Source organism: Eretmochelys imbricata, chromosome 18 (assembly GCF_965152235.1).
Source record: "Eretmochelys imbricata isolate rEreImb1 chromosome 18, rEreImb1.hap1, whole genome shotgun sequence".
Classification (NCBI taxonomy): domain Eukaryota; kingdom Metazoa; phylum Chordata; order Testudines; family Cheloniidae; genus Eretmochelys; species Eretmochelys imbricata.
Window position 1 is genome coordinate 1627040 of NC_135589.1, and position 20767 is coordinate 1647806.

Sequence of the window (20767 nt, forward strand, 5' to 3'; positions counted from 1 at the left end):
CCTCAGCACCACGCCTGAGGCGAGGCCAACTCGGTGGGCCCACACCCCAGCAGGGGGCATTCCTCCCAGGGAGACGTGCTTCCCAGCTGGGAACCCACAGCCAGACTCTCGCCCTGGCAAAGCCACAGGGCAGTAACCATGGCCCAGAGAGCAAGGGGGCATGTTGCATGGCAGGGCCCGGCTAGTATTGGCAGCTGTATCGGCAGTTACCCTTCCCGGCCCCTCACCCTTGAAGTCCTCAGGCGTGTCAAAGCGCAGGCGGATCTGGTCCCGGTAGCGGCTGGTGCCTTGGCAAGCTGTGGTGATGCCAAAGCAGAAGCAGGCCAGGCATTTGGAGGTACCTTCAACATGGAAGTGTCCTTCGGGGCAGGGACCTGCCGGGAAACGAGGGAGACCACGATAGGCCCTGGCGCCCTGGGGGCACAGAGCGGACCTGGCTGCACGTCCCTGCTGGTGCCATAGCACCCCACGCGGGAATAGGGCGGGGCAGGCAGGTGCCATGGAAGCCATGGCGGGGGTGACGGAACCGTCACTGACCAGGAACCTCCGGCCCCACCTGGGAAATTTCTCACGCAGGTGAGCCCCAGACGCCAGTCGGCTCCCCATTCCCGCCCGTCCTGCTTCCCCATCCAGGCTCAACTCCCCCTTCCCCAGGGGCTGCGAGGCCACAGCTGGGGGGTCACAGACCAGCGAACCAAGCCCCCAGGCCCTGCGCTCACTGGCCAGGTCTCAGGCTGGCAGAGCTGGCAGGGAGGGCGGGTGTTGGGCCCCAGACTCACCACGCTGGGGCGTGAGGCTCAGCACACCGTCGGGGATCCCGAACACCATGCCCCGGGCATTGATGGCTTCACAGGTGTAGGCCCCCTGGTCGGCCTCCTTCACGTCCCGGATGGTCAGCATCCCGTGGCCGTTCTCGCTGCTTATGGACACTCTGGGGAGGGGAGGAAGGGCAGTGCCCACAAGTCCCAATGGAGGGAGCCCTGGCAAAAGGGTCCCATGTGCTGCAGAGCCCCTCACACCAACCTCCCACTGCATTTCCACTGCAATGCCCCTCTCCCACTGCAGAGCCCCCCACATGCTGCAGAGCCCCTCATGCCAACCCACCACTGCACCACCACTGCAAAGCCCCTCACACCAACCTCCCACTGCATTTCCACTGCAATGCTCCTCTCCCACTGCAGAGCCCCCCACATGCTGCAGAGCCCCTCATGCCAACCCACCACTGCACCACCACTGCAGAGCCCCTCACACCAATCCCCGCTGTGACTCCACTGCAGTGCAAGACACCACTGTGACTCCCCCACTGCAGAGCTCCTACTCGACTGCAGAACCCCCCATGAGCTGCAGAGCCCCTCCTCCACTGCAGAGCTCCCACACGCACTGCAGAGCCCCTCACGCCAAATACCACTGCACCTTCACTGCAACACCCCCTCCCACTGCAGAGCCCCTCATGCCAACCCCCACTGCACAGCCCCTCGCCCCAGAAGAGCCCCCCACATGCTGCAGAGCCCCTCATGCCAACCCCCACTGCACTTCCACTGCAGAGCCCCTCCCCCACTGCAGAGACCCTCACTTTAATCCCCACTGTGACTCCACTGCAACACCCCTCCCCCACTGCAGAGCCCCCTTCTGAAACCACATTCCCCGCTCCCTGGGGTGTCCTGGGCCATCCCAGCCTACCTCCTGTTGGCAGGGATGTGTCCCCAGTTGAGTCTCCAGGTGATGATGGGGGTGGGCACACCGACGGCCACACAGCGGAAGCGCACTGTCTGCCCGGGGATGGCCTGCACGGACTCCTCGGGGGGCGTGATGACTTGTGGCGGTGCTAGGGGGAGGAACCAGTGAGGCAGGTGGGCGTCCCCCACCCCGGGCCTAGGCTGCCCCACAGCAGCTCCAAGGGGAGGGCTCCCCCACCCCTCCTCGGAGGGCAGAGACCCCTCTGCCAAGGCAGCTGGCTGAGCCCACCCCTCACCCCCTGGGGGAAAGGCCCCACAGCCCACCCCATGCCCGCACTCACTGCAGCCGACCTCGTCGGAGCGGTCGGGGCAGTCGGCCTCCTCGTCACACTGGTAGCTGGCCGGGATGCAGGTGCGGCTGGACACACAGATGAACTGGTCGGGGCTGCAGGTGTCGCCGGGGCCCTTGGTGGCTGGGGGGCATGCGACGAGGGGGTTAGTGGGCATAAGCCTGCGAATGCTTGGCCACACTCCCCGGCCTGGCCAGCATCGCCCCCTGCCCAGCTGGCATGACCCCCCCGCCTGACCAGCATCGCCCCCTGCCCCCGCCTATCAGCGTCCCCCTCATCCCCCCAGCTCAGCCAGGGCCAGGCACATGCAAACCGCTGGCCAGCCCCCGCCGAGGACTATCCCAGTGCCAGCTGGGAAGAGGCGAGTCCAGTCGGCGCTGGGCCTGGGCCAGCACAGAGCTGAACCCGTGCCCAGCCCACAGGAAGCTGTTACGAGTCTCTGCCAGCCTGTGGCACCCATGGGCACCCTGCTCTCCTCTGCCATCCCACCGGCAGGGCAGCAGCTCGGGCTGACCCGGCTTCCGCTGGCATCGTGTGCGGGTGCAGGCAGCTCCTCTGGCCCGCTGCGGCTGCCTGGCCCCGGGACACAGCGCGCCGGCTGCGTGAGAGGCACCAAGGGACAGGCCGTGCTCTTCCCCACGCGGCATCCCCGCCTCGGCCCCAAGCCCCACCACAAAGAGCCCCCAGCCCCACGGGTCTCCGTGGAGTCACCGGACGGCTCCACGGCTCCGCCCTGGCCGGCCTCCTTCGCACCCTGGAGTCACAGCCACAGCCTGGGCCGTTTGCAGGGCACCAGGCAGCAGCCCGGAGCTGTCCTGGGTGCCCTGGGGCTTCAAGGAGCCAGGCTGGGGAGCTGGGCAGGGCCGGGGAAGGCAGGCTGGCTCTCGCCGGCACACTTACGGCAGCCCAGCTCATCGGAGCCGTCCACGCAGTCGTTGTCCCCGTCACAACGCCACAGCTTGAGCGCACAGTGCCCGTTCCGGCACCTGAACTCGTTGGGCTCGCACGGGCTAGCGGTGCCTGTCGGGCAGGGAGACCATCAGGGCACGGCCTGGGCCCGACTGCATCAGCGCTGCCCCTCCCCCCGCACCAGGTCACGGGAGAGACCCTCCCCCGCGCTGCCCCTCCCCCGCGCTGCCCGTCCCCCCACCCTCCCCCGCGCTGCCCCTCCCCCCGCACCGCGTCACGGGAGAGACCCTCCCCCGCGCTGCCCCTCCCCCCACGCTGCCCCTCCCCCCGCACCAGGTCACGGGAGAGACCCTCCCCCGCGCTGCCCCTCCCCCGCGCTGCCCGTCCCCCCCCCTTCCCAGCGCTGCCCCTCCCCCCGCACCGCGTCACGGGAGAGACCCTCCCCCGCGCTGCCCCTCCCCCCACGCTGCCCCTCCCCCCGCACCGCGTCACGGGAGAGACCCTCCCCCGCGCTGCCCCTCCCCCGCGCTGCCCGTCCCCCCACCCTCCCCCGCGCTGCCCCTCCCCCCACACCACGTCACGGGAGAGACCCTCCCCCGCGCTGCCCCTCCCCCCACGCTGCCCCTCCCCCCACACCAGGTCACGGGAGAGACCCTCCCCCGCGCTGCCCGTCCCCCCACCCTCCCCAGCGATGACCCTCCCCCCGCGCTGCCCCTCCCCCCGCACCGCGTCAGGGGAGAGACCCTCCCCCGCGCTGCCCCTCCCCCCACGCTGCCCCTCCCCCCGCACCGTGTCACGGGAGAGACCCTCCCCCGCGCTGCCCCTCCCCCCGCACTGCCCCTCCCCCCGCACCGCGTCACGGGAGAGACCCTCCCCCACGCTGCCCCTCCCCCCACACTGCCCCTCCCCCCGCACCGCGTCACAGGAGAGACCCTCCCCCACGCTACCCGTCCCCCCGCACTGCCCCTCCCCCCCCACCGCGTCACGGGAGAGACCCTCCCCAGCGCTGCCCATCCCCCCGCACCGCGTCACGGGAGAGACCCTCCCCCGCGCTGCCCCTCCCCCGCGCTGCCCATCCCCCCCGCACCGTGTCATGGGAAAGGCCCTCCCCAGCGCTGCCCATCCCCCCGCACCATGTCATGGGAGAGACCCTCCCCAGCGCTGCCCGTCCCCCCCCGCACCATGTCACGCGAGAGACCCTCCCCAGCGCTGCCCGGCTGCCCGCGCTGCCCATCCCCCCACACTGTGTCACGGGAGAGACCCTCCCCTGCGCTGCCCCTCCCCCCCCACCGCGTCACGGGAGAGACCCTCCCCCACGCTGCCCGTCCCCCCGCACTGCCCCTCCCCCCCGCACCGCGTCACGGGAGAGACCCTCCCCCGCGCTGCCCCTCCCCCCCCACCGCGTCACGGGAGAGACCCTCCCCAGCACTGCCCGTCCCCCCGCGCTGCCCCTCCCCCCGCACCGCGTCACGGGAGAGACCCTCCCCCGCGCTGCCCCTCCCCCTGCACTGCCCGTCCCCCCGCAGCGTGTCACGGGAGAGACCCTCCCCCACGCTGCCCCTCCCCCCGCACTGCCTCTCCCCCCACCCTCCCCAGCGCTGCCCGTCCCCCCGCGCTGCCCGTCCCCCCGCACCATGTCACGGGAGAGACCCTCCCCCGCGTTGCCCGTCCCCCCGCGCTGCCCGTGCTCCCCACCGCGTCACGGGAGAGACCCTCCCCCACGCTGCCCGTCCCCCCGCGCTGCCTGTCCCCCCGCACCGTGTCACGGGAGAGACCCTCCCCAGCGCTGCCCGTCCCCCCCGCACCATGTCACGGGAGAGACCCTCCCCCACGCTGCCCGTCCCCCCGCGCTGCCCGTCCCCCCCACACCGTGTCACGGGAGAGACCCTCCCCAGTGCTGCCCGTCCCCCCCGCACCATGTCACGGGAGAGACCCTCCCCAGCGCTGTTCCCGTCCCCCCGCACCGTGTCACGGGAGAGACCCTCCCCAGCGCTGCCCGTCCCCCCGCACCATGTCACGGGAGAGACCCTCCCCAGTGCTGCCCGTCCCCCTGCACCGTGTCACGCAAGAGATCCTCCCCAGCGCTGCCCGTCCCCCCACGCTGCCTGTCCCCCCGCACCGTGTCACGGGAGAGACCCTCCCCAGCGCTGTTCCCGTCCCCCCGCACCGTGTCACGGGAGAGACCCTCCCCCACGCTGCCCGTCCCCCCGCGCTGCCTGTCCCCCCGCACTGTGTCACGGAAGAGACCCTTCCCAGCGCTGCCCGTCCCCCCGCGCTGCCTGTCCCCCCGCACCGTGTCACGGGAGAGACCCTCCCCAGCGCTGCCCGTCCCCCCGCACCATGTCACAGGAGAGACCCTCCCCAGTGCTGCCCGTCCCCACGCACCGTGTCACGGGAGAGACCCTCCCCAGCGCTGTTCCCGTCCCCCCGCACCGTGTCACGGGAGAGACCCTCCCCAGCGCTGCCCGTCCCCACGCACCGTGTCACGCAAGAGATCCTCCCCAGCGCTGCCCGTCCCCCCACGCTGCCTGTCCCCCCGCACCGTGTCACGGGAGAGACCCTCCCCAGTGCTGCCCGTCCCCACGCACCGTGTCACGGGAGAGACCCCTCCCCAGCGCTGTTCCCGTCCCCCCGCACCGTGTCACGGGAGAGACCCACCCCAGCGCTGTTCCCGTCCCCCCGCACCGTGTCACGGGAGAGACCCTCCCCAGTGCTGCCCGTCCCCACGCACCGTGTCACGCAAGAGATCCTCCCCAGCGCTGCCCGTCCCCCCACGCTGCCTGTCCCCCCGCACCGTGTCACGGGAGAGACCCTCCCCAGTGCTGCCCGTCCCCCCCGCACCATGTCACAGGAGAGACCCTCCCCAGCGCTGCCCGTCCCCCCGCACCATGTCACAGGAGAGACCCTCCCCAGTGCTGCCCGTCCCCCTGCACCGTGTCACGCAAGAGATCCTCCCCAGCGCTGCCCGTCCCCCCACGCTGCCTGTCCCCCCGCACCGTGTCACGGGAGAGACCCTCCCCAGCGCTGTTCCCGTCCCCCCGCACCGTGTCACGGGAGAGACCCTCCCCAGCGCTGCCCGTCCCCACGCACCGTGTCACGCAAGAGATCCTCCCCAGCGCTGCCCGTCCCCCCACGCTGCCTGTCCCCCCGCACCGTGTCACGGGAGAGACCCTCCCCAGTGCTGCCCGTCCCCACGCACCGTGTCACGGGAGAGACCCTCCCCAGCGCTGTTCCCGTCCCCCCGCACCGTGTCACGGGAGAGACCCTCCCCAGCGCTGTTCCCGTCCCCCCGCACCGTGTCACGGGAGAGACCCTCCCCAGTGCTGCCCGTCCCCACGCACCGTGTCACGCAAGAGATCCTCCCCAGCGCTGCCCGTCCCCCCACGCTGCCTGTCCCCCCGCACCGTGTCACGGGAGAGACCCTCCCCAGTGCTGCCCGTCCCCCCCCGCACCATGTCACAGGAGAGACCCTCCCCAGCGCTGCCCGTCCCCCCGCACCATGTCACAGGAGAGACCCTCCCCAGTGCTGCCCGTCCCCCTGCACCGTGTCACGCAAGAGATCCTCCCCAGTGCTGCCCGTCCCCCCGCACCATGTCACGGGAGAGACCCTCCCCAGCACTGTTCCCGTCCCCACGCGCTGCCCGTCCCCCCGCACCGTGTCACGGGAGAGACCCTCCCCAGCGCTGCCCGTCCCCCCCGCACCGTGTCACGGGAGAGACCCTCCCGAGTGCTGCCCGTCCCCCCCGCACCGTGTCACGGGAGAGACCCTCCCCAGCGCTGCCCGTCCCCCCCGCACCGTGTCACGGGAGAGACCCTCCCGAGTGCTGCCCGTCCCCCCGCACCGTGTCACGGGAGAGACCCTCCCCAGCGCTGCCCGTCCCCCCCGCACCATGTCACGGGAGAGACCCTCCCCAGTGCTGCCCGTCCCCCCCGCACCATGTCACGGGAGAGACCCTCCCCAGTGCTGCCCGTCCCCCCCGCACCGTGTCACGGGAGAGACCCTCCCCAGCGCTGCCCGTCCCCCCTGCACCGTGTCACGCAAGAGATCCTCCCCAGCGCTGCCCGTCCCCCCGCACCGTGTCACGGGAGAGACCCTCCCCAGCGCTGTTCCCGTCCCCACGCGCTGCCTGTCCCCCCGCACCGTGTCACGGGAGAGACCCTCCCCAGCGCTGTTCCCGTCCCCACGCGCTGCCTGTCCCCCCGCACCGTGTCACGGGAGAGACCCTCCCCAGCGCTGCCCGTCCCCCCCGCACCGTGTCACGGGAGAGACCCTCCCCAGCGCTGCACAGGGACCCGATTCCCCAGTAATGATCCGTCAGCCAATTGCGGGAGCCATCCGAGCCGAGGGCCATGTCCTGGGCTATCGCTGCAGCCGCTAGCCTGGCTGTTCTTTTGCTGCCCCTCCTGGCCCAGTCCACCCCCTCACGCCCCCTACCGCAGCTGAGCTCGTCGCTCCCATCCAGGCAGTCCCGCTCGCCGTCGCACAGGTAGTCCCGGGGGATGCACTGCTTGTTGGAGCAGACGGCTTCATCCCGGCGGCAGGGGCGCTGCTCCAGGGGGTGCCGAATCGGTGGGTGCTTGGGGGTGACGAGCCGGGGGGGTGTGGTGGCCGGCACCCTCCTGGTAGTGATCATGGGCGTCGAAGGGGAGGTTGTGGGTGTCCGGGTGGTGGCTGGCTGAGCAGTGGTGATGGGCAGGGGTGGGAAGGTCACCACTTCCTGCCGATCTGGGACCAGACAGAGAGAGCATTAGAGACCAGAGAGAAACGGGCTGAGAGCCAGGGTCAGGTGGCAGGGGATCCAGCTCTGGGACCTGAGATCCTGGGCCCGGCTGGGCTAGGCAGGGGATCCAGCCCTTGGATCTGAGATCCTGGGCCAGGCCGGGCTGGGCAGGGGATCCAGCTCTGGGACCTGAGATCCTGGGCCAAGCCAGGCAGGGGAACTAGGGATCCAGCCCTGGGATCTGAGATCTGGGCCAGGCCAGGCTGGGCAGTGGAGCTGAGGATCCAGCCCTGGGATCTGAGATCCTGGGCCAGGCCGGGCAGGGAATCTGGGGGCAGGGAATCCAGCCCTGAGATCTGAGATCCTGGGCCAGGCCAGGCCAGGCCAGGCAGAGGAGCTGGTGGCAGGGGATCCTATATCCAAGGCCAGGGACACTAAGGAAGGTATCTGTGATCAGGAGAGCCAGGCTGGCTACTCAGGGTTCAGCTGGAAGGAGGGGCAGCGACCAGGAAGGCAGCCAGGGCATGCAGCGCCGGCAGGAGTGGGATCCAGCCTTAGGGAACGGGGATTCCATGGCCGGGGGGCACAAGACATTACTAGTTCACTCCCATCCAAGCTCAGCTGCCTGGCTTGGGGTCATGGCAGCATGGAGGTCCCATGGCAAGGACTGGCACTGCTGGGCCCTGGGCCCTTTGCTAGCATTGGGATGCCCCCGGCAGTCTGAGGGTGTCCCTGGCACATACACGCTGGGAGGGCTTGTGAGCAGAGCATCCCCATGGGAAGAGCCTTCACAATACACATGCCCCCTCCCCAGCCCAGTGGCATTCCAGCTAGTGCCCAGGCAAGGGGCAGCGCCTGGCTGTGCCCAGGGCTGTCCTGACAGTTGGCCCTTTGGAAGCCTAGGCAAGGGGTGCCCAGTCTCTCCCGCAACGGCAGCGGGTGGCGAGGGAAAGTCCTGGGGCCCCCAGGCTCCCTACCACAGCCGTGCTCATCGGAGCCGTCCCTGCAGTCAGGGCTGCGGTCGCAGCGGCAGGCCAAGGGCAAGCACTCCCCAGTGCCACACCGGAACTCCTCGCTGGGGCACTCTGCAGGGGGCAGGAAGCGGGGGGGGATCAGCTAGTTCCCGAGGCAGCCCCCACTCTAGGACCACGGGCGCCCGGGAGCTCCTGGCCCCTGCAGCCTGAGGCCTCCAGTTCCCAGGGGTCGAGGTAGGCCCTAGCTCGACGAGGCCTCCAGGGCAAGTGCCCCCTCTCAGCTGGGCCAGCCCCATGCACCCCAGGCCTTGGGGCAGAGGGTCTCGCTCACAGTTACAGGGGTTGTTCTGGATCTGCCATGGCGGCACAGCACGGGCTGAGCCAGGGGTAGACCAGCACTGGGGGAGCTCAGTCAGGCTGCGCAATCCACTCCCAGGGGCATCGCCTGGGACCAGCTGAGCCCGGGAGACCAGCTGTGAGCAGTCCCTCCCCCTGCCACCCCGCAGGGGTCTGCTCCACTCCAGCTCTGGCCTAGAGCAGGGCAGGCAGAGGGCATGGCCTGGGCAGCAGTGCTCTCTTAGGATCACTGAGGACGGGCAGGGGCTCTACCCAGCACTGGGGGGGCTGGAGCTTCAAGTTCTAGCCCCAGCTCTCAACTTGGCTGCTCGGTGCCTCAAGTTCCCCATCTGCAAAGCACCTTCGGGAGCGTGCGGCATAATCCCTCCCACCTCCAAGGTGGGAGAGCCCCTCAACTGGAGGTGCCGGGGGTTTCTTGGGTCTCTATTGCCCATGGCTCCGTGGTCGCAGGGAGGGAGGGAGCTGAGGCCTGGAAGCTGCTGGGAGGTATTTGACCCCACCAGAGCTCCTGAGGGGGGCTCGTGCCAGGATTCCTGGCCCTCTCTGGGCTGGGGGGGCCGGATCTGTGCTGCGAGTGGTTCAGAGGGGAGGAGCTGGTTAGAGGAAGGACATACGCAGGGGGACCACTGCAGGGGAGGGGCTGGACTGGGAGGATCCAGCGAGGTCCAGGCCTCCCAATCAATGGCTCCGCCCCCTTCAATAGCCCTGCCCCCATCAGTAGCCCCGCCCCTGCCCGTCCCGGCACCTACCGCAGTCCAGTTCATCCGACATGTCGCGGCAGTCAGGGCGGCGGTCGCAGCGGAACTCCTTCTCGATGCACTCCCCGCTGCGGCAGGCAAACTCCTCCTCAGTGCAGGCACGCACATCCAGGGGCACTGCAACGGGCAGGAGTCAGAGCCACGGGACCCCCAGGCCAGCCGGGGGGCGAGGGGAGGTGCCACTAGGGGCTCCAACCCCTGGGGAAAGCTCCCAGCCCATGGGCCAGGGCTCGAGGTCCAGCCCAGTTCTCTGCTGACCTTGGCCCAGCTAGCTCCTGGGATGGCAAATCCCAGCCGGATGGCTGGAGTTTGCCTGGACCCCTTCTCCTCTGCAGGCTCACAGGGGGCTCCCCAGAGCTCCACTCACTGCCACCCCACCCCCAGGGACGCCCTACGCTGCCTCCTCCCACCTCCCCAGACTCACCCAGCTGCACTGAAATCCCCTCGCTGCCCCCTGCCCACCCCTGCCCAAGTGGGCCAGGCATGGGGTGGGATCCAGCACCAGAAACCCCGTGCGCTGCGTGTTCAGGAAGCAAAACAAGCACTGCACACGGTTAGAGGCAGGCAGCAGGTACACACAGCACGGGCCATATGCCATGTGACACACGCAACACATGGCAGACGCCATGTGGAACACGCCATGTGCACACGCCACGCGGCATATGCCTTGGGGCACACGTACTATGCGGCAGACATGCCATCGCACAGGGCCCACCTGCCCCCAGCACCTGGTGGATTTGGACTCCTGCCTGGTGGGTCCCTGCACGAACCACCCGCTCTGACCTTGATGAGTCTGCTGGGCTCAGGTGAGGGTGGGTTTGCTCGGGCCTGGGTCTGCGGGGGTCTGGGAGCAGCGCAAAATGCAGCCAGCCGGGGGCAGTGCCGTGGAGGCTGCCGGCTCCCCCACTGGAGGTAAGTACCAGTGCTCCGCAATGCCCCCCTGGTCAACCTCAGGAGCAGCACAGACAGGCTCCAGAGCTCACCTGGTCCACGAGCGAGGGGAAGGGGGCACTTGTTATTCTCCCCAGAGCCCACAAGCCTCACGGGCCCATGCCCATGGTTCCCAGCCCGACAGCGAGGGCCCTGGCATGGCCCTGCGTCTCCTGGTGTGGCGGCACTGGGGAAGCAGCCGTTTCCAAGTGCCTGCACAGAGGCGTCAGCCGCAGGACAGGGTCTGTGCCAGCTGCGGGGGGTGCCGCCTGCCAGGGCCCCAGCTGCAGGGCCAGCAGCCAGGCCTCAGCCAACGGCACCAGAGCCACGCAAATGGCAGGCCGCCCAAAAACACACCTGGCACGGCACGGCACGGCACGGCACGGCACGGCACGGCGCGGGGGAACCTGGAGCCTGTTGCAGGAGCCGATGGGGCATGGCCCAATCCAGGGGGCCCAGCGTTGGTCTGCGCTCCTAACACCAGCCGAAGGCAGGCAGGCAGCACCCCAACGCGCTGGGTCACAGAGACCCTCCCGGGGGCTGGCAGCTGCCGTGGGAGGGGAAAGGAGATGTCTGCGCCCTCTCGCACAGTCCAGACCAGCTCACCCACAGGCTGGGCTTCTGGGATCTTTAATCCCTTTACTGCCAATCACTGGGGCAGGAACTGGGAACCCTGGGTGCTCGGTGGAAGGGCCTGGCACTGGGTGCAGCAGCCAACACCCGGCTCTGGAAATCTCTTCAGGCCGAAGGTGCCCAATGACAAAACCCTGCATCCAACCAGCTTGTGCCAGTCAGCGGGGGCCCTCTAGGGTGCAAGGGGCTACGAGAAGAGCAGAGGCTGCCCCTGGGGCGCTCCCCCCGCCCCGCCCCTGGCTGCCAGTTGCACTGCAAGGCCTCCAGGTTCGCCCTGCACCTGCTGCCTCACCCTACTCACCTGGCGACTCCCTGGCACTGGGGGGAGGTGGGGTCTGGGCTGCAAGTGAATAGAAGGTTAGAGCCAGGGAGGAAGGGCCCCCCAGGCCTAAGCGCAGGCCGCCTAAGGAGTGGAGGTCTCTGGCTCGGGGCCACCTGGCTCAGCCCTGGCCAGACAGCAGCTCAGTGGACCAGCCAACGCTGCCCTCCCTCCCGCCTGCCCTCCATCTGGCCCCACGGGCAGCAGGGCCGCAGCCGCAGCCCCACACAGGGAGCACTGCCCCTAACCTGTCATCGGGCTGCCAGCTGACCCTCCCAGCAGAGCGGCCCCCGCTGTGCTGGGCGCCAGGTTCCAGCCGGGTTTGCTGGGCCTGGGCAGGGGAGCAGACAGGCTAGGGAGTCCAGAGTGAGACCACGGCACCCGGGCAACACAGTGACTGCAGACAGACCGATGGACACAGCCCATGGATGCCCAGGGAGCAGTCTGGTTCTATAGGACAGCGACCAGAACCAGCCCTGTCCTGTCCTGTCCACGCAGGCCAGGCCAATCTGTCCCAGCCCCTCTGATCCACTGTGGGGTGAACCACACAGACAGACCAGCCTTGGGCCCATACCATGCCCATCGCGGGCACAGGCCCCACCCCGCACTTAGTCTGCCAGTCGCCAGGGCTCAACTGCTGGGGAGGGGCCTCCTGCATGCCCAGGATCTGTTCTAAACACACTGGCAAGCTGCTGCCCCCCCGACCCCAGCCCCCTTGGCACACTCCAACAGCGCCCAGGGCAGTGACCCCAGCTGGGGGTCCGGGCAGGGCCTCGCTCACCTTCCCCAAGGCGCCGGAACTGGAAGCCCTGCGTGGAGGTGACGTAGGAGGCAATGGAGCCGCCCTGGATGATGGAGTAGAGCACCTCACGGATCTCCCCCTCGTCCAGGTTCCCCTCTGAGCCCACATCCAGCTCCACAAAGACACAGTCGTCGATTTCCCTGGGGAGAGCGGGGCCAGGGCTGAATCGGGGGAGGTGTGCATGCGTGCTCCGGCCACTGCTCCGTACTGGATGGAAGTAGATTCCCTTGTGTGCGTGGGTCTCCCAATTGGGATCCACCAGTCTCGTGTGTTCCCAGTTACCTCCCCTCTGCAGATAATAAAAATCCTGCTACGGCTGAGCGAACGGGGCTGCTCCTTTCGCTCCCATGCTCAGGCCTGTTTGAAACAGCTGCAGTCCGCGGGAGGAGCAGAGCCGTGACCCCCGCCCATCCCCCGCAATGTCTCCGGCTGCAGAAGGCGGCGCGGGGTGGGGTGTCCTCTCTTTGGGCATGGTGTGCGACTCCCCATGCACACTCTGGACCCTGGCGCACGGTGCTTGGGGCACAGCCGGGCAGGGCGTGATGCTGACAGCTGGGAAAGTTCCAGCTCCCAGAGAGAAATGCCCCAGGCCCAGGGGAACAGGGGACAGAAGGGCCTCCATTGCCCTCCCCACCCCGTGGCACTGCCAGGGGCTCCTCACTCACTTGATGAACACCACGCTGACCACCTGCTCCCCGGCAATCTTGTAGTACTCAGACTCCAGCTGGGGAGAGAGGCAGAGAGAGCATCAGCAAGCGATACCCCATGGCCGGGGGAGGCAGGGGGCGAATCCCGCAGGCAGCATGGCCTAGTAGTGAGCGCAGGGCACCATGAGCCAAGCTGCTGAGGTTCTTCACCTGACCTAGCCATCGGCTCCAGGCCCTTCCCCCCCCCAGTTTGCCCATCTATCCTAGGGACAGTGACCCTGCCTGGAAAGGGCCTTGGGGCCCGGTGGGCTATGCCCACTAGAGACTGAAGCCCCTTATGCCCAGGCTGGGCAGCCGGGGCCGACAGACCTCTGTAGTGCCGAGCAGGGGGCAGGGTTACTGCTGAATCTGGGAGCAGCAGGGGCCAGCTGCCAGGGAGCTCTCTGGGCAGGGCCAGGTGGCAGGGCCAGGGCTCACCGTATCCACCACGGCCTCCGAAACCTCCCGGAACTCCTCCGAATTGGCATCGTCTAGGCGAGGGCTGTAGTCGATGGACTGGGTGAAATTCACCAGAGCGCGGAAGTAGACTGGGCATGTGGAGAGGAGAAACGGCCAGCATGAGAGCAGGGCGCAGCTGAGCAGGGAGAACCAGCTCTAGGGCCTCTGCACCGACCAGCTTTACTGGCTACCTCCAGGGATCACCTTGCCCAGCCCTGTAATGCAGCCACCTCTGGGGTGGGTTGCTGCAGCCACATGACAACACAGTGCAACCGTTAGGACAGGAAGTGAGGAAGACTATGGTGTCCAGCTGAAACCTGCAGGACCCTGGGACACCAGAAGGCCCCCCGCTGGGTTAGGACCTGGCCAGACCAATGGAGCCAACACCCTTATTCTGCCAAAAAGAGCCAAGGGATCATTAATGACCAGAGGGGGACACGACCTGGCTGTGCACCTTGTGCAGCGCAGCGCCCCCTGGTGCTGTGCTGAGGCACTGGCTCTAGCACTGACTGTGGTGGGAGAGCGCCCCCTACTGAGCCCCCAACACTGCCCCCAGCAGCACAGCGCCTCCCTCCCAGCGTGACATTTGCCCAACCGAGGCGGTTCCCACCTCGACCAGCCGGGACCCCCTGGGACGACGGCAGGGCAGGGGGTGGCACTGGGGAGCCCTCCCTCAGGAGTTGGCCTCCCATGCGGGCAGAGGGAGCAGAGCCCTGATCATCTCCCCAGGGGCAGGCTCCACTGACGGTGGGGTGGGGTGGAGGGGGCAGGCTCAGCCTGGCTCCCAGCTGGGAAAATCCTCAGCCCCCTTTGCAAGGCCATCTGCAGCCAGCCCCGAAGGAGTCCATGCTACAGGGGCTGGGCCCAGGTGGGAGCTCTGGGCCGGGGGGAGGGGTCTGTGGAGTCCTGCTAACTGCACCCCCGAGCTTCACACGCCTGCCGTGCCAGGAGCAGCCCCTGGCTCCCTGCATCAGGCTGCGGCTGCCAGAGCTCATCCCCCGCTCGCAGCTGCCCTGCGTCCAGCCCCGCAGGGGCCCCTCCCCAGCACCAGCTGCTCAGCTCCTTGCAGTGAGTAAACAGCAGCCCCACTCACCACCTCCCCCAGCTCCTGCAGACAGGCCAGACGCCACACAGCTCCCCCACAGGACAGCTGCTCCCAGGCCAAGGAGTCCCTGCAGCCTGACCCCCAGCACCGGAGACCCGGGGGCAGGGTGGGAGCTCCTCCGGCATGTGATTGCACTCTGACTGGGCCTCTGGGCTCTGCCCACAGGGATCACCCAGCTGAGGGCAGCACTGGCTTGGCCTCCCTGAGCTGGCTCTCTGGGGCAAACACCCTAGGGTGTGGGGCCGAGGGGGCACACAGCCCGGCCTTGTCAGAGAGGAGAGGCAGGCTGTGCCAGGGAAGTTACTATGCCCTGCCCTGCCCACACGCTCCACAGTGCCTTGTCAGGTATCGGTAACACGGTCCCAGCCCCACCACACGCAGTGGTGACGTCACCAGGGAGAAACTGCGCCCTGCCTGCTTCAGATGCCCCAGCTTGGGGTCTGACACTGGCAAACTACCCCCCAGGTACATGGCAGAGCTGGACAATCTACCCTGCTCTTCTCCAAGGAGAAAAAGGCCTGGCATGGGAGACTGGACTCCTGGGTTCCATTTCCTGTTCGGGAAGGGAGTAGGGACTAGTGGGTTAGAACTGGGGGGCTGGGAGCCAGAGCTCCTGAGTTCTTTATCCTGCTTTGGGAGGACTGTGCTCCCGCTGGAATTCTGTGCCATTGTGCAACGCAGAATTAATGTTCCCCACAGAATTTTTTTTTCATGCAGAATTTGTGATTTCAACCAAAATGCTTCCTTTTTCCTCCTGTCTGACCCTAGCTGTGCTGCCCTCCCTCCTACATTTGGGGGTCTACCGAGTTTGCAGCCATGAAAATTGCAACACAGACCGTGAAATCTGGTCTCCCCAGCGAAATCTGGTCTCCAGCCTCCCAGCTCTGAAGGCAGCACTGCTGCTAGCAACAGCAGAAAACGAAGGGTGGCGAGCAGCCACCGCTCTGCCTCCTCCTGTCTTGTCGCTGTCTTGTTACAGACACACGCGGTGACTGGTATTTTGAAATAAATGACCAAAATAATTGAAACCGGCCTGATTATTTTGTTTTATTTTGATAAATAAAATATGCAGCATTTTGAAATATTGTGCATATAATTTTTAATTTTTTGGCACAGAATTCCCCTTGGAGTAGAGAGTGGAGTCGAGTGGGGGTGGGCTAGGGGGTCAGTGCTCCTGGGTTCTGCTTGGGGAGGGAAGTAGGATCGAGTGGATTAGAGCCGGGGAGGGTTGAAGTCAGATTCCTGGGTTTTATTTGCAGTCCTGCAACTGGGTGAATTCCTTCCCCCGAGGTGCCTTACTTTGCCCTCTATAAAGCGGGGAGAAGGATCCTGACCTGCTGGGGAGGTTGTGCAGAGCTCTGAGATCCTGGCAGGGATGGGGCAGGGTTGTCGCTGTGCCCACTGGCGCTGCCTGCCCCTAGCTTGGTTCACCCCATGGAAGTGGGCGGCCTGTCTGCAAGGAGAGTCTGTTTCCTGCCCGCTAGCATGGGGGCTGGGGTGCCAGCAGGACAGCTGCAGGGTACTGGAACCAGCCGGGGGCAGGGCAGGGGGGCCAGATGAGGCTTCTCACTATCCCAGGGGCTGGGAAGGATGGAGATGGGCCCTATGCATGGGGCAGGGGCCCCTTTCAGAACGCAGCAGCTCCCCTGCAGCTGGCCAGTCAGCCCCCAACCCTTCCCAGGTGCCCCCCAGCAGCCTGGGAGAGCCAGAGTCTCCTGCAGGTTGGATGGAGCTGCTCAAGGGCTGCTCCCTGGGGTGATGCCTTGTAATGTTGGCTCACAGGCCCGCACACAGAGCCAGCAGTCTCCCCACGTTCCAGGGCTGCTTCTGCTCCCAGCCAGGCCCTTCCCAGGCACGGGAGAGGCCGTGCCACCAGCACCAGAGAGGGCAGTGCCAGAGAGCACTTGGGGTTAGGGGTGGTGGCCCTGCCTGAAGACAGGGGCTTCCCCCATTTGCAGCGAGGTGCTGCCATTCCCTGCCCAGGTGCCTCTCCCAGAGCCCAGGGAACACAAGGGCACTTGTCAGGCACACAAAGAGCCCATTGAAAGTGCCCTGTGACAGCGGGGATGGCGGGCAGCCAGGGGGTGGGGTCGCCCCTCACACCCTGCCCTCCAGCACAGCTCACCCCAAAGAGCGCAGCCAGGCGGCCACCAGGAAACAGCCCTTCCTCAGCTCAGGGGGAGGGAGCATGCGGCTCACACTACAAAGCCCCTTTTCTTGCAGCGTCGGGGATGGGGGTTCAGCCTGGAGCCGGCAACGCGCATCACTGGGCCTCGCTAACTACCACCAGCCCAGAGCCCAGCTCTCTGCTTGGCCACTGCTCTGCTTCTGCCAGCCCCTCAGCCTGGCCTCAGACAGGGTGATGCTCCAGCCCTCCTGCCAGGGAGCTGGGACCTCGTCACATGAGACATTTAATTCCTGCAGACGCCCTGGGGCTGGCACTGGGTGGTCGCTCTCCAAGGTGGGTCCCAGCCCCCATAGCTGGCGCCAGGGCCACAGGGTGAGCCCAGGGCGTGGCTGGCTCCGGCCTGCTTGGCTTCTAGAAGGCCAGATGCTGACATGCTGCTCAGCGGCCTGCGGGGACAGGGATTTCACTTGGGTGCCTCGTGGGGAGGTGGTCCCCTTCTCCCAACCAGGGCCAGGACTGACACCGAGCTGGGCCTGCTGGCCAGCTCCACCAGCGTGAGATTCTGGCCTGGAGCCCCCTACCACCCGCAGGACCGGTGCAGCACTATCAGGGTCAGGGCGAGCTGCCCTCCCACATTGCCCTGCCAATGTGCCCCAAGGTGCCCCTCCAGGGCCCATTGCCCAGGGGAGGGACTGAATGTCTTTTCCAGCCCAGGAATCCGAGAAAGCAGTGCCAGGGCCAGACACTTTCTAGTAATACCCATCCTGCCCTGGGTCTCTCTGCAGCAGGGCCCAGGGCTCAGCCATGTCCCTTGCAGCAGGTATGGCCCTAGCCCTTAGCCTCCAAGCTCACTGCACCTGGGCCATAGGCTCAGGAGGGCAGCCTCAGCCCTGCCCCAGCTGGGTATGTGCCCTTGTCAGCCCCACTGGCTACCAATGGGCATCTGGGCACAAGAGCGAGAGTTCAGGGGCTTTCACGTCAGACTGTGCAGCTCTCTGGCTGTACAAAAGCAGGATTGAGCACATGGGGGGTGCACACAGGGTTAAAATGAGAGTGGGCAAGCAGAGGGTGCCCATGGGAAGCCTTGCACCAGCAACACTGCCCTACAAACATGCCCAATGGCCCCAGGCAAAAGCCCAAAGAATTGTGCCCACAACCCCCAGTGCCCGGCATCGGGAGGTGCAGCCACGTGCACATGGCTGGGGCTGCGTTTGTAGCCAGGCACTGGGAGTGGCGTGCTGGGGGGCCCTGGCTCTGGCTCAGCCCTGGGCTGGAGAGCAGCCTGCTGCAGGAAGCCCAGCCTGCTCCCTGGCTGCCCCAGCAGCCACTCGTCCTCCTTTTAAGGAGCCCTCGGTTCTCGGCTGCGCTTTGTTTGCACTTGGCTGGGGAGGGAGATGGAAAAAATGCCTCCGGCTGCGGAGCCCTCAGCTTCCTGCTGCTGCGTCCGGCGCCGGCTGAGCCACCCCTCCCGGGCGCCCGCTCCGGGCTGCACGGGGCTGGGGGCTCCTGGGACAGACCTGGCTCACCATGACCTGGGGGAAGGCAGAGTCTGCCTTGGAAATCACCCCCTCCCCTGCCAGGGCACTGCGCGGATGGCCCACTGCCTCGCCACACGGTGCCTGGGACCTCTGGAGCTGACAGCAGAAGCCAGCCCAGCCCTGGGCAGGCTCCTCTCGTGAGGCAGGGCACGTGGGGGGTGACACACCCAGCCCGGCGCTCGCGCTCAGCACAGACCCTGGGGCTCTCCAGCGCGCCGAGCTCGCTGCCCTGGGGAGACCTCTGAACTCATGAGCCCAGCGAATGACCTTGGCAGGGGGCAGGGTAGCCGTGGTATTACCCAGCTCACACACAGGGGCTGTGTCCCAGAATCAGGATCAGGGCCAGGAGGCAGGTGGTGCCCCAGCATGCCCACGCCACCAGGGCAGATGGTCCGGCCCTGTGACGTGGCCACAACAGTGCAACAAGCGCTTTGCCTGTGAAGGCAAAGGCCCAGTGGACAGAAAGCCCCTCTACACGGCAAGGGGAATCCAGCCTCAGCGCCAGGACGAGGGCAGCAAATTGCAGTGAGCTTGGGGTGAGCGATAAGAGTGACGGGGGTCGCCTGACAGGGAGAGGCGGAAGGAGCTGGAGCTGGCCAACCTGGCAAGAGAATGGGCTGGCGAGGCCAATGGTGTCCTGGGTGGGAGCTGGGGGCACAGTGCCCTGATCCCCTGCAGCACTGAGCTGTGCAGGGATGGTTTCTACTCTCCCCTCTCCTGGCTGCCGTCTGAGCACCTGGTAGCTCTGACTGCTCACCACGTTCTCCGCCCTAGCAGCCAGACGAGCACCAGGCCTCTCTCCTTTTACACAGCAGCCAATGGCGCCATCCTACAAGGGCACTTGGGGGGAAGGAGAGCTCAGTGGTTTGAGCATTGGCCTGCTAACCCCAGGGTTGTGAGTTCAATCCTTGAGGGGGCTATTTGCGATCTGGGGCAAAAATTGGGGATTGGTCCTGCTTTGAGCAGGGGGTTGGACTAGATGATCTTCTGAGGTCCCTCCCAACCCTGATATTCTATGATTCAGAGCTGGGACTAGATCTTAACGTCACGTCCATGCTCCCCTCCAGAGCCACTGACCGAACCCAGGAGTCCTGATCACGACCATTCCACATGCAGCCCCCTGGCTAGCAGCCTAGCCACAGAGGGGCAGCTACTCCTGGAGCTCAAGGACTGGGGCTAGGAAGGCCCAGGGTTCCAGCGTGCCAGCGACCCACAATGGAGAGATCTGCCAACTGGGGTAGAAAATAAACAACCCAGCCTTGCAGCGAGGGAACCGGCTCTGCTGCTAACAGCCAGGCAGCCTGTCCCTGATGGGGTGGCCCCGGTGCCCCACACTGCGACCCTGCTCCCGCAGGCGGGATGCTGCTGCCCCAAGATGCAATGGAACCACAAGGCTGGGGTGGGCAGGTTCCATCTCAGCTGTTTTTCAACAGAAAACTCTGGTTTCAACTAAATGAAATTTTTCACAAATAGCGTCAGCTGCCTGCAGAACAGGATTTTTTGTCCAAAATCCCGAAAACCACAACAGTTCAATTTGAAGAGGCTGACACAGTGCTGCCTGAGAATTGTAGTTCGCATGCCTCGTTGTCCCCATTCTCCTCTATGGGCCAGTTCCCTAGCTGGACTACAGCTCCCATGATGCACCATGGCTAGGGACTCTCATGTTGCACAGCCTCTCTGCACTAAGAGGGGAGACCACAGTGCATCATGGGAGCTATAGTCCAACCAGGGGACCTGGCCTATAGAGGAGAACTGGAGCTTGAGAGAGCTGAACCATAACTCCCATGAGGCATTGTGGCAGCAATTCTGAATCCAAATATTTTGGCATTCACATTTTTATCAACATGCTGAAGTTTTCTATTGACCTCCCCACCCCAGCTAGCCCAGTCTGTGCCCCCTCCCCACACACAGCCTGGGCCCCCAAGCCCTTCACTTACTGAGGGGGGCCTCATCGTCCGGGTCAGCCACAGTCATACCTGCCAGATGGGGCTGCCCTGCTGCACCCGGTTGGGCTGCACCCCAGGAGCAGGAGGAGGAAGAAGATGGAGGATGGAGAGGGACAGGACAGGAGAGAAAAAAAGAGAGAAAGATGGGCAGTTACTGAGAGAGAAGAAAGAGCTACAGCCGAGGTCATGCAGGGCCAGAGCCAGCAACCCAAGAGAAAGGCCCAACGCTACTGCTAAGCAGAAGAGGAGAGCCCCAGCCCTGACCTGAAAGCCAGGCCATCACTGCCGCACATGCTGCCTCCAACCGTCATCGTCACACAGTGCCACGCTGCCTCCTGCCACCACTGCCGCACAGTGCCACGCTGCCTCCAACAATCATCGCCACACAGGGCCACGCTGCCTCCTGCCACCACTGCCACACAGTGCCACGCTGCCTCCAACCATCATCACCACACAGGGCCACGCTACCTCCTGCC

General features: G+C 66.4%; 1 protein-coding gene across 1 annotated transcript in view; it reads right to left on the reverse strand.

The window, feature by feature from the left end:
- The window catches only part of HSPG2 (heparan sulfate proteoglycan 2), a 173972-nt gene that overhangs the window by 139849 nt on the left and 13356 nt on the right, over positions 1–20767 (reverse strand). The window contains exons 5-15 of the mRNA XM_077837560.1: positions 13554–13663; positions 13095–13153; positions 12409–12569; positions 9737–9862; positions 8634–8741; positions 7371–7661; positions 2927–3046; positions 2018–2149; positions 1681–1825; positions 780–931; positions 228–374 (exon numbers count right to left, since the gene is read on the reverse strand). Of these exons, the coding sequence (XP_077693686.1) occupies positions 228–374; positions 780–931; positions 1681–1825; positions 2018–2149; positions 2927–3046; positions 7371–7661; positions 8634–8741; positions 9737–9862; positions 12409–12569; positions 13095–13153; positions 13554–13663 (1551 nt within the window). The remainder of the gene's footprint in view (positions 1–227; positions 375–779; positions 932–1680; positions 1826–2017; positions 2150–2926; positions 3047–7370; positions 7662–8633; positions 8742–9736; positions 9863–12408; positions 12570–13094; positions 13154–13553; positions 13664–20767) is intronic.